The sequence below is a fragment of the Salmo salar genome, chromosome ssa22, assembly GCF_905237065.1.
Source record: "Salmo salar chromosome ssa22, Ssal_v3.1, whole genome shotgun sequence".
Classification (NCBI taxonomy): domain Eukaryota; kingdom Metazoa; phylum Chordata; class Actinopteri; order Salmoniformes; family Salmonidae; genus Salmo; species Salmo salar.
The window spans coordinates 14,305,314-14,318,922 of NC_059463.1; the positions used below are offsets into that span (position 1 = coordinate 14,305,314).

General features: G+C 45.5%; 1 protein-coding gene across 3 annotated transcripts in view; it reads left to right on the plus strand.

Moving 5' to 3' along the window:
* LOC106582849 (E3 ubiquitin-protein ligase PDZRN3-B) overlaps positions 1-13,609 on the plus strand; it is a 129,093-nt gene that overhangs the window by 75,874 nt on the left and 39,610 nt on the right. The window contains exon 1 of one of the 3 annotated variants that reach the window (XM_014166376.2): positions 5,284-5,462. The exons of the other annotated variants lie outside the window; for them this stretch is intronic. Within the exon in view, the coding sequence (XP_014021851.1) occupies positions 5,457-5,462 (6 nt within the window). The 5' untranslated portion in view covers positions 5,284-5,456. Of the gene's footprint in view, positions 1-5,283; positions 5,463-13,609 lie in introns of those variants that run through there. 3 annotated transcript variants of the gene reach the window in all.

The following is a 13,609-nucleotide window of genomic DNA, read 5'->3' on the forward strand; positions in this document are numbered from 1 at the left end:
TGCACTGTAAGATGGAGAACATGGACGTTCTACTACATATTCTATGGTTATTACAATGTCATGACTCTAGGAGTTCATTTTAGTCTAAACTTCAAGTTAAAGAATAATAATCTTGGAAGTTAAATAATAACGATTAATGGACACAAGTAGAAGCCCTTTAAAAGATACAGTGCCTTCAGTCTAGCTGCTATAGAGTGAACAAAGGTTTACAGTATGTGTTCTGCGCTAGTAAAAAACAGCACAAAGTTGTATTGCTAATTGGCCAGCATCGCAGGTTCCTTTGAGGGTTTCTCTGGCAAAATAAGAAGATGGACAAGCAGAAAAGCACACATGTACAAAAGCAGACATCCTTTAGTGTTCTGGCTTTCAGGTCTGCAGCTACTTTTTAAATTCCAATTTCCTTGAAGGTTTACCTCGAGTTTAGTTTGGAGATACATTTTGTCTTAAGCCTTTTCCATGAACCCACATGGAACTATCTTTAAGGCATATGGGTCTTTCTATAAATAATGGGGCAAATGTGTGACAATGGGATCAACATTTCAAAATGGTTTGAAACCAAACTAAAAGGGATTTTCATGCAGTTCCACATGTGTACTTAGAGGAATAGATGTGAACATATGGAAATTGGCCCATAACTCCAGCTATTCAACAACATAGGTCTAGGACTATACATCCTTTAAGCAGGGTTCATACAGACATTGGCAAGTCAAAATTAAGGACTTTCAGGGATTGTTTTAATTACTGAATTGTAATTTTCAAGGACCTAAATGTTATACAATTTTATAATTTATATAATTGTACATATAGGTTGTAATATAGCCCCCCCACCCACCCCACAAAAAAAGCATGGCAAAAAAGTGTCACTTTAAGATCATGCATTTTTTTAGGCCTTGCCAATGCATTGATATTCAAAGTATTATTACATTCTAAAATATGTGAGAATAATGTGGACATTGCCTGACTAAATAGATTGGATGCATGCATGGCGATTTTCTGTGGCCTATGTGGCCGACGCAGGCACGAATAGCGGTAGCATTAATCTCACCATCGCTGTTTTTATAATGAGAAAGTGACTAAAAACCAGGTTCCCTTTTCAATGGAAGGATTTGTACGGAAACCCAAGTTGAAGCCAACAATAGATGTTGTTGTCCTCGTAATAACCGCACTTAGTTTAACCGCAACAGAGTAGTTTAACACCCTTCAATTGAAGCGGCTGGAAACAAAAGAAATTGGCCACATCTCTCACAAAAATGGATCAAAAATGAAATCACGGATAATTAAAGGGAGCAGGCGAATTTATAAATTGACTACTCTGTGTCCAATCCGAGGCACAACAGCATGAACTCATTACGTTGACTCTCTGTTAAATATAACAAGACCCTTAATCAAGCAGACCGCAACAGATGATCCATACATTTGATGGGATATTAGATCTAACGTGGATCCAGGCACAACTATCTTCACCGGTGCAACGAATAAGACACCAAAATATTGTGGACGTTCCTTGCGAACACCTTTTTCCAGCACTTGGGTTGTTGTTGCATCGCATGCGCTATCACAACAGCTGTTCGTCACTTGACTGTCATTAAAAAAATATCACAACAGCTGTTCGTCCCTTGACTGTCATTTGAAAAATTCCTCTCCTGATCAAATTATGATGTATGAAAATATCATGGCATAATTTATCAGCTGGACACCAAATCAAATGCGCATCCAACAAGAATTATGTCAAATTATTGAAGAACCACGTTAATGACAGTATCGATTTGGGTTTTAAGTATCAAGGTACGGTGACTCTTTCGGTTAGAAGCATTCAATTCTGTAATGCATACATTATTTTGGACGTGTGTGCCCATGAAATCTGTTTTCACCTCATAACAAGAGATTTCTATACAAAAAAAAAAAACGACAACTAGATCCAGGACTCTTACAGGGTTCAAGTTCAGTGTCTAATTTTACTGATTTAATGCTTAATATATGATATAATGACACCTTACACTACCATGAATGCAAGAACAGAAAAGTTATGTTCTATGTCACACGATTTTGGACAAATCCGTCAAGACACCAACCATGATAAAGGAAAATCAACTCAAAGTATTCAGACTTTTCGACTTTTTCTACATTTTGTTTTAGCCTTATTCTAAAATGGATTAATATATATATATATCCTCAGTAATCTACACACAATACCCCATAATGACAAAGCAAAAATCGTTGTTGTTTTTTTAAAATGTTTGCTAATTTATTCGATATTAAAAACCGAAATACCTTATTTTACTTAAAATTATCAGACCCTTTGCTATGGGACTCGAAATTGAGCTCAGGTGTATCCTGTTTCCATTGATCAACCTTGAGATGTTTCTACAACTTGTTTGGAGTCCACCTGTAGTAAATTCAATTGACTTGACATTATATGGAAATGCACACACCTGTCTATATAGGCTCCCACAGTTGACAGTGCATGTCAGAGCAAAAACCAAGCCATGAGGTTGAGGAATTGTCCGTAGAGCGCCTAGACAGGATTGTGTCGAGGCACAGATCTGGGGAAGGGTAACAAAAAATGTCTGCAGCATTGAAGTTCCCCCAAAACACAGTGGCCTCCATCATTCTTAAATTGAAGAAGTATGGAACCACCAAGACTCTTCCTAGAGCTGGCCGCCTGACCAAACTGAGCAATCGGGAGAGAAGGGCATCGGTCAGGGAGGTGACCAAGAACCAGATGGTCACTCTGACAGAGCTCTAGCGTTCCTTTGTGAAGATGGGAGAACCTTTCAGAAGGACAACCATCACTCCAGCACTCCACCAAACAGGCCTTTATGGCAGATTGGCCGGACAGAAGCCACTCCTCAGTAGAAGGCACACGACAGCCTGCTTGGAGTTTGCCAATAGGCACCTAAAGACTCTCAGACCACGAGAAGCAAGATTCTCTGGTCTGATGAAAACAAGATTGAACTCTTTGGACTGAATGCCAGGCGTCACATCTGACGGAAACCTGGCAACATCCATGGTGTTGGCAGAATCATGCTCTGGGGATGTTTTTCAGCAGCAGGGACTGTAAGACTAGTCAGGATTTGAGGCAAAGATGAACGGAGCAAAGTACAGAGAGATCCTTGTTGAAAACCTGCTCCAGAGCGCTCGGGACCTCAGACTGGGGGCGAAGGTTTGCCTTCCAAAAGGACAACAACTCTAAGCACACAGCCAAGACAACGCAGGACTGCCTTCGGGACAAGTCTCTGAATGTCCTTGAGTGGCCCAGCCAGATCCCGGACTTGAACCCGATCGAACATCTCTGGAGAGACCTGAAAATAGCTGTGCAGCATCGCTCCCCATCCAACATGACAGAGCTTGAGAGGATCTGCAGAGAAGAATGGGAGAATATCCCCAAATACACAGGTGTGCCAAGCTTGTAGCGTCATACCCTAATGTAATATTTCAGTTTTTTATTTTTAATAAATTAGCAAAAATGTCAATTGTTTTCGCTTTGTCGTTATGGAGTATTGTGTGTAGATTGATGAGGGCAAAAAAACATTTAATCAATTTTAATGTGGAAAAAGTCAAGGGGTCTGAATACTTTCCGAATGCACTGTAGCTTTGATCCACCTTACAGTATATCTTAATGCAATGACATATACATTTTTTTTGCAGATTATTATCAAAGACTTATCAACAGCTGTAGCAAGTTGTCCAGTGTAGGAAATCCTCACTGGTGCCCTAGTTTGTCGCAAGACCCATACAAGATCACATTTTTAGAAAGCAGTGGAGGAGACAAAGCTCTGATTTAAAGCAAGAGAAGGTGTATTTGTTGGATCTTTTTATGCTCCAACTTTCACATTTCAGCACCCTACTCTCACTAGTGTTTGAGATGATTTCCGAAGGGCCTCTGGAAGTCAACCGAAAAATGTTCCAAAAACTTTTGGCTTGAGAGTGCAGACTAGTGTGAACTGAACTCTCTCCACCCTCTACCCGACTTCCCCTCCCAGTCCCTATCCCGGCCCTTCGGTCCCCCAAGTTAATTCCTCTTTTGGGAATCTGTAGCAGATAAAGATTGATGTCATTGTCGGTCGGAGTCTTTTCCTCCCTCTTCCCCTCCTTCCCTCCTCTTGGTCTTATTCATCTTCTCATGACCACCAGTATAATTACAGCAGCTAGCTCCTCAACTCAGCCGTCCCCAGAATGAGCTGTTTACTTTGGGCCGCTTGCCTCTGGCTACTGTGGCTGAGCGCTGATCCCCATAGTACTCAGCGGGGGCAGCCACACAGTCACCAAACTCAACCAAGCGCGCGCGCGCCCGCCAGCCCTGCTCACCCAGCCGCCACACGGCCGCCGCGCTTCTTCCAACGCGCGACCGCCATAACCACGTTGTCCATATGACCAGCCTACCCTTGCTTTCTCTCGTTAGTAGTGGTAGCTAGAACAGTAAGACATCAACTCTTGTTGAGGAAAATCATAATAATCATAATTCATTTTAGTAATGGGTTTGGATGTATCAGCAGGCATTAAGCTGGCTCTGGGTGGGCATAGCTACCACATTTTGTTTTCCCTTTGCCCAAAGGCTGAGGAGGAATGAAGTGGCGTTTTTTTCATTGAGACTTTCCCCCACACCAGTGGGTCTACAGTGTATTATGTCAAAACAAGCTCTACTGTTTTAATGTCACGTGCACAAGTACAGTGAAATGCCTTTCTTGCAAGCTCTAGTGTAATTGTGTGTCCTTCAGGAGAGCGACACTAAGACTTGGAGGGAGCAGAATCAACAACCTCTGCATCCTTCAAGACAGTTGCTTTGTGAAGGTGTTAAAGTTCACAGTTAGCCATTGTTATTTAAATGCAAGCTGAAAAATTCCCTGGACCTAGGCTTGGCCCCATGTCAGGGCAAGTCCGCCAGAGCCAAGTCCAAGTGAGACGGGTGCCGGTCGGCGTAGAAGAAAAAGTCTGAGTCTTTTTGGTATAACACTGGGGTAAATCCTCATTGCAAACTCAGCAAAATAATCATCTGCCACTGCCCTGTGCAAGGGAGGGGAGTGGTATTTGTTTACCAAGAGACACATACATGTATTCCTTCCAGTTGAGCTGATCATGTGTAGTGTTGGTTGTTTGCAGGGCCCCTGCCTGCCTGCCAGCCAGCCAATCTCAGGCCCCTGGGCCCAGGTGCTTCCTGTCTACAATTTGGAAAAGCGTGAGTGAGCTCATGATGGGCCAAGTCAACCATAAGCATTACGCCCTCCCTGCTCCTAGCCCCATGGGATCGGCAATAAGGCTTTAAATATCCAACTCTATTTTCTCTCTCCCTCCCTTTCTGTCTTTCTACCTCTTTTTCTCTCTTGTAATCAGTGATGGCAGATACATTTGTCACTAACGTCGGTGCAGGGAGTGAGCTGAAACGTTAAGTGGAGATCCTTGTAGCTCCTCTCCATCTATTCGTTTGGCTGTTTCCTACTGCTGAGGTGTTGCTTGTGATGCTGGTAAGACATGCTGATTTTACCCATGAATCCTATCTTGGGCTGTGCTGTCTGTGTGTTGTTCTGTTGCTGTTCCCTGTGCCTTTCTGCTCCCTGTGCTGTTCTTGTTTGGGAAAGGAGCTCTCTGGTTCTTCCATGCGTGTGCACACAGCGTACATGCATAATGTAGAAGTTGTGTCCAGAGTGCACGTTCGAGGTGAAGCCGAGGCGTAGAATATTCGAGCAAATATTTTCACAAGTGAGGGGATTTACGCGGTTTTGTGCCAGCTGTGGCAGTACCGTAAAACATTTATATGCTCCCTGAAAAATGCATTTTATGTGTAACTGAAGCTGTCGCCTGTTAAACGGAGCCTCAGTCGACCTGTTAGAGTCGTGTGTTTTTCACAGGAATGATTGTTATCCAAAGGGAGAAGATGGGAGACTGAGCTCTATGTGCGAGGATCATTCTTGACATCAGTCCAGCTCGTCTGGAGCAACATCAGTGGCAGAGGGGTAGAGAGCCTCCTTGTGGCCACAGTCTGCACTCACAGCCTCAAACTCAGCTCTGGTTCTGAAAGTACTACTTCTATATCGACTCAACAACAAAAAAACAGCGTAAATCAATTACAGCCAAGCTTTTGGATGGTTGTCTTAGTCTTGATGATTTTTGTACCTGTTTTACATGCATTTTTGTGTTGTCTGAGATTTATGAGACAACAGCTGACTAACTTTCCCCGTATGTACACAGTTAATTTAACTCGCTTATATTTTATCTCTTGACACATGAACATTTAACATAACAAGGTAGGATTTATGACCACCATGAAAGGTATTATTTTCGGTCTCCAGTAGAATCTTGAGAATAAGTGAGCCACTCAGCTGTCAAATCATGGTGGAAACAACAGCAGGCTTTTGGTTTGGGATCCTCCCTTCAGCCAGCTCCTTGCCTCTCCAGAAGGACTCTTTCACCTTGGCTGGTTCTGGTTTTAAAGAAGAGGGCAGAACATAGAATAACATTACTTATCTGACAGACAGCAGGCAGGACTTGTTTGTTTCAGGGCCGGTGTCATTCAGGAGGCCTGGCGCTGTGTAGAGGACTAGCTAGCTAGCTGGGGCAGGCTAGACAGAAGCGTAGGTACATTAACTGCTCATAAAATAGCTGATGTCACTCATTCACAGCCTGGCCCCAGTTGTCTTGCGTTTTGATTGGTCCTGACGGGGTATTTCCATGGTGATGGGGGCAGTTAAGGTGGTGGTGTTTACTTCAGTCTGCAGCATACCCAACTAGTCTGCCTAGCCTGACGCCAGCCAGAGCTGCGTCTGCGTGTGCTGCTGATAAGAGACTGCATGCCACCGCTGCACGGTGACTGTTGAACTCCTAAAGGTTGGGTTAGGCCAGGGTCTGTCTCAGTTAGACAGAGAGGGCTGTTTGCTCCAACCAGGCTGTACCGTCTAAAGAGTATAATAAATAGCCTGAAAGGACAACTGAACCACTCAATTCAGGCCAGTTCCCTCTAGCATTTTCCACACCTATCTGTTGACCTGCTTTGGGAAGGAGAATTGAAGATTGAAGCCCGGAGATGGACCTCGCTCGTTTGATTGCACTCTTCCAGTTAAGTACAGTGGCTCTACTTAACGTCCTGCTCTCCTCTCTGTGAAAGAGTGAAAAATAAAAGACCAGAGGTCAACTACAGTTCACGCGCTGTCACTGTCCTCTGGGGTGACCTTAAACTGATTGTCACCACTCCAGACTGCTCGTTTCAGACTCTGACCTTAAGAACATACATAGACAGGCTGAACGGGTTCATGAAAGCGTCACTTCAGTTTCTGCTGAATGGTCTCTCTATCAGCTCTGGCCGTGTGGTGGTGGACAAAATATAGAATTGCATTGGAACTGGCGTCTTTCTCCCATTCTCATGCTGTTCTAGTTTACCCACAGCATTCGAAAGACGTGTTGAATCAAATAAATATTTGGGGACATTTTATACGTTTATTTTACACGTTTACAATTTCATCCTCTTCACCTTTCAATTCAGCTCTGTGTTGGCTCCAGATCTCCAGATAGCTGTCCCCCGGCAAGGCCCAGGAACAGCTGTGGAAACAGCACACAGTGAGCTGTAGCGACTAGCGAGGGGGATCTGGTGTGCTGGATCCATGCAGCTCTGTGGAGATGGAAGTTTTCATTTCCTCAGGATATAGCGTCGGCTGTTTGAACAGGTGGTGGAGGAATCCTCCTGGGACACCGGCTCCACTCATGTCGTCCAGTTTTGGACTCCTCTCTTCAGCATCGCACATTCCCCAGCCAGCAGCACAGACGAGCAAAGCAGAGTAGGCCCTGCACAGAGCAGAGCAGCACAGGGGACCACTCCCCCCCCCGCTCTGCAAGTCCTCTCATGATTGAGAGGCGTCCCACTCCCGTCCCAGCCCGTCCCACATGGCAGGCTCCAGAAGAAAAAGCCCAACCAGACGCGTCTCCTAATGCGTTTCCAGTCCCCCCTGTCATTGGGGTTATTACTGCTGTGTGCAGCTGGGCTGTGCTGGGACTGGGGACCTGGGAGCGCCTGTTAGGGGGGGAAAGTGAGCATCTGAATGCTCTAATTACAAGAGGAGGGGATGTGTGGGACTGGCTGTGTGTTTTGTGTTCTTACCCCCAGGGGCGGGATGCACACTGCCTGAGTCATACTAGACTGGAGCCATTGCATCGTGTCTCTCTCTCCCTCTCCTCCCACTGCTTACACAACCAGCTGGGCTACGGAGATACACAAACACAGAGAGACATAGATTTACTCGATGGGAGGATGGAGAGAGGAGTGTAATGCGGAGGACGAAGAAGGGGAGGAGGAAGAGGGGAGCGTGCGAGGCCCTGGGTAGATTTATGGCTTGCTGTAGAATCTAGCAGGTAAATACCAGGGAGGCCCTCCTCCCCCCCACCTCCCCCGGAGTAAAAGGCTCTGGGATTAGGCCACTTGTTGAAGCTGTTTGCACAGATTCTCAGTTCGGTACAAAATCCTGCAGGGCAGGACCTGTCTCTCCACCACTCCCACTTCCACTCTCACTTCTTTTCAGTCCGCCTGTCTGTCTGTCCGCCTGTCTGTCTGTCCGCCTGTCTGTCTGTCCGCCTGTCTGTCTGTGGTTTTCCTGTCGCTCTCCCTCTTTCGATCTCTTGATATCACAGTGTCATTTGAAATGTCAAAGAGCGAGGCAAAATGACCGAATGCTTTGAACACATTATGCTTAAAGAATTGCGTTGAACTCTATTTTGTTTTCTATTTCCTGTTCATTACCATTCAGCCGTTGACTAGTGAGCACACTAACACGCATGGCCAATAGGTGGCGGTATGAGCCTATAGAATCTGAGCTTCGTCTATTAGTTTCCAGAGAGAATATTTTCACCTTGCCCTCATTTGATCTGACTCCCTCAGCCAAATGGTATCTCGTTAGTGCAGTGCACATTTAAATACACCATTGGGTGCTGTAAAGCATTTGCCAGACAGTTGTTTTTTTCCCCCTGCTGTCTAAAAGACATTAGTATGTATTTACTGGTAGAATGCAAGGTTTCGGTGCTTTAGATCATTTGTGTCCAGGACGTCTGTGGCATAATAAATACGCCTAGGTGAGCATAATAGACTGACTGAACACGCCCTTATTGATTCAAAACAGGTGTCCATTGGTCACAGGCGCTGGCTGTCATATGATTACCTGATTGCGTGTGGGTCATCATTTGCTCAGACGACGGAAAGCGAATTCCTCTAACGGGGGGTAGAACACAATCAACGTGTAAACAAAGACCTCCAGACGAACTGATAGCCCGTGTAGCACTGTTGCACATGCTGTAGATGTAATCCAGTACGTTTGCGGAACTGTGTCCATAGTGTGGTGTTGAGGCATTGTCAGAACAGCAGCTCTGTTCCAGTTCTCCTCTGTTCCAGAACGTGAGCAGCATCCACAAGGCACTTTTAACCCCAAATGAATCCTCTTCGTGTGGATGGTGACGCCTCAATGTTCGTCCTAGTGTTTCTCAACGGGACCCTCTAAATGGGCTGACCTGGTAGGTGGAACCCTGGAAGGCCGGGCATCTATCCCCCCCTCACATGACAAGGCCTTCTATGATGGAAAGTGGATACAGTCATCTCTGAGGGTAGCTCAGAGAAAATGTAGCATAGTCAGAGCGGAAGGCAGAGTCTGAGATTTTGTAATGGCAGAAAGGCATATGAGCTCTCAATAGCCTTTCTCACGTCAAGGTTTGTTTGAATGTATATTTGTATGTGTGTGTGTGTGTTTGTGTGTGTATATATATATTTGTCTTTGCCTGTCCAAGTGTGCGTAGCTGCTGGAAGTAGGGGTGCTGAGGGGTACTGCAGCACCCCCTACAAAATCAGAATTCAAATAAAATATGAATAATAAAACTAGTATTTTTTCCAACAAAATTAGTGCACTGGGCCTTTACTAGTCCTGTATTAGCAGACCGATATAGCCGTCTGTAGCGCGGGAACACATAGGGTGTGCCAATGTACATATGTGTTAGTGTACATGGGTGGGTGGATGCAGATGTGTTTAAGTGTGGGCTAAAGTTCAAGAGTGTGTATTGGTTTGTGTGACAGTAGGAGTGTATGTACAGTATGTGTGTTTTGGCATGAGGGAGAAAGGCTCACCAGGCAGATTTGTGATGTAATCAGGAGTTAATCTGTTCCCTGATGCTTGCTGAGCGGCCCCAGTGCCACAGGGGCCACAGCACAACCCCCTTTCTGCAGGAGTTGACCTAGCCCGATCCTCAACCCTCGCCCCCGGAGCCCATTTTGAACTGATAATCTCATCAGAAGAGTGAGGGCACTGAGAGAACAAAAGATCTACTTCACCTGAGCCCTCACACTCAGTGCACATCAAGAGCTTCATTTGACCCCGCTCGATGAATGGGTGGATGGCTGGAGTAATCACGTTGCATAACTGAGCCCAGCAGAGCAGTAGAGTGGCTGGGCTGGTTGAGCAGGAACCACCACCGTACTGGGGCTGCACACAGAGGTGAACAGACTGGACCCTGGCTCACTCATTTCTTATAGACAGATGGAGTGCATCGTATTATAATTCAGCTGACTCAGGTATTGATAATCCACAATCTTTTTGTTGTTGTATGGTTCCAAACAACAAAGTATTTTTTTGTTTACCTGTATCTGCATCGGTAAGGGCATTTCTTAATGATTTGAATGTTGTTTTTTTTCATCACCCCATCAGCCCAGATTTCTTTGGTTTTTCATTCAGAAAAGGTAAGATTTCTAGAAGCAAATAAATGGATGATGTGAACTGACGAATGGTGAGGTGAATTCTAGACATTTGGAGCTTATATTGAATATTGGGCTGAAAAGCTTGAGTTGAGTGTTTTGATGAAATATTGTTCATTCCTCTCATAATGTCTGCCCCCCCTCCATCTCTGTATGCCTTTTTTATTCTCTGAGAATAAAAGACCACAAAATCCTGCGAAGACAGCATGGTCTTAAGAGGAACATCTTCAATGGACCGTCTTCCCCTTCACAAGAGGCCCGGAGCACTTTTAGGAACCAGGTTGCCATAGTGACACAGTAACAGTGCATGTTTCCTAGGCGACTTTCCCTGGTTCTGCCATGCAGGGTACATTAGTATTGTTTTTCGGTCTTCTCAGACTCGGTCTACGCACTCAGAATCCCAGAGACACACACACACACACACACACAGGAAGCTGTCTGAGAGGAAAGCTCTTCATTTGAGTGTGAACAGGAGGTCAGCGATTGTGGTTGTTTGGAGCTACCATGGGCATCTTAGCCCTAGCCTTGTAGCCAGATCCGTCTCCATACTCTGTCGTGTTCGTGCGGCCTGACAATGGAAGTCTGCGGAGTTGGCCAGAGCGCACACAGTTCTGGCAACTCTCTCTGAGACTACACTTCTTCCAGAAGGAAGATTCAAATCCATTCACTTTGTCACGTCCATGCTGCAGCGGAGTCGTCTTGTTGAGTTATGGTGAGGTTTGGCCGTGGCTTTCTGTGCTCACCTGTTTGCCTCATTAGGGCCCAGTGTCTGATGGTGCATGAAGGAGCAGCATCAAAGCAGAGTGGCCTGGCAGTAATGAGGGGCCTTGTCATCCTGTGCAACTCAATTAGCCCAGACTGGCCAGTCCCTCAGGAAGACTAATGACACCCCACTGGGACCACAGACCCCCGTAGGGAGAAAGAGGGAGTGGGTTTAGGGTGGGGGGGGGGTAACAGGTACCAAATAGTGGCGTCTTCACTCTGGACTTCTGAAGTAACTAACCTCAGTGCATAACACAGAGCACCATATCCACATTGGAGTTCACACATTAGAAAATGCAAGGCCCTACAACACAGTGGGATCTTTACAGACATGGCACTGGTACTCATGCCTGAGTATCTATAATTCATGTTATCCCTTAGGATCTCTTCGATAGTCAGTCAGAGACTACACCTCTCATCGGTGGTCTGCGTATTCCTAGGTGGATCCTATAGTTAAACTGTTCACTTTCATTACTGTTATCTTGGCTAGTGATGGCTGTGGCCGGTCAGGCTCCGTGGCCCCACTGACCTTGCTGTCTACAGCCGTTCACTCACCGGCCAGCACACTGAGCTGTGATTGGCACATAGCAGAGCCTCCCTTCTAACATTGATATTTTTCAGTCCATTGGCTTTTCCGGTGAGTTCGAGTCCGTGTGAATGGTTTAGCGGTAGCTGACAGTGGAAAATAAGGAGCCACTCTTGAGTGTGAGTGGACTGATGAAGAGGACTTGGTAGTGTGCTGCTCCTGCTGTGAGGTTGACAGATGGCGGTGGAATCCCCTGTATGACCCCTCACAGAACACCAAGCCAAGCTTCTGTTGTTTATTCAACCTTTCAACCTCCCTGTGTTCAGAAATACGTTCTAACTATCTGCTTGTGAAGATACGTGTAAACATTTTGATTTAGTTCTTTATTGAGGATGTAGTCTTTCAAATTGTGCTTCGCCGCCTAGAGTACGACTTCCCGTTGTGGTGTAGACCGTCGATGGCAGAGTCTGTGTGACTTGTATGAGCAGCACTGTAGCATCTCATCTCAAGCCATCTCTGTATGTCCATGGTGCTTGTCCCAAGGAACCAGCTGCTGGAGGTCTCTCATTGTTTTAAAGGGACGGTTGGGGTAACCTGCTGGCAGGGACAGGGCTGTGGCCTGGGACCCCTCACCTTACCGGACCCCACCACGAGCCCACGGGACCTCTGTGTCAGGGGCCACAGCTTGAGTGACAGGTACAAAGTAACCATTCTCTGCTGTGGGGTCCCGGGGAGAGGCGGAGACGCCGCCCCTGTCACTCACCCGTCCCGGGACAATGATGTGGGCGGGAAAGGCGATACCCTTGCCTCTTTGTCTCTTTATTGAATTACAGCACAGGTTGTCTTTGTGTACTCAGAGAGTAATTGAAAACGTGACAAAAAGGAGGGTGGAAAATGGAGGATGTGCTCCAGCACACGCAGTCAGTCAGTGAAAGGAGCCAATGAAAGTGAATATCAGGGCATGGCATTTGGTGCTGAACGCAGGGCTCAAGTGATCCTTTTTGTAGGTGTAAAGTCTGGATGGAAGCGGGCTTTTAGGTGATTGGAGGAATTGTGCCATTCTCTAGAGAAGTGAAGTCATGTTCAGGGCAGTTTGCTGCAGGCAGAACTTAACCTCATTTTGGACCTGGAACATAAAGTCTCCCAGTGGTCAGTTGGGATATGGGAGGATATGAGTTGAGCGTCAGCTCCAAGTAATCCTCTGCAAACACGTGCACCATAGAATTCCTCTGTCTGTCACAGATTTCTTATCTGAAAGATGCAGTAACTTTTTGGGCAACCCTGACAAAATTCTCATAGAAATGAGAGACATAAGTCATTCTAATTTTTCAAAGAAGAGGTAGATCTGTTCTATGTGTGCTATTTCTATGCTTCCCATTTTCTTAAGTTTAGTTTTTGCGTCTTTCATCTCAGTTTTGTATACCAGCTTCAAACTGCTGAAAATACTATATTTTTTTTTATGGAAAATATATTTCACAGTGATTTAGATGGTACAATGATTCTCTACGCTATACTTGATTTTTATTGTCACATAAACCATTAGAATTTTAGAAACCAGCAAATGGTTGGAGCGATTTCTTTCATAGTGCATCTTTAACTTTTGTTTG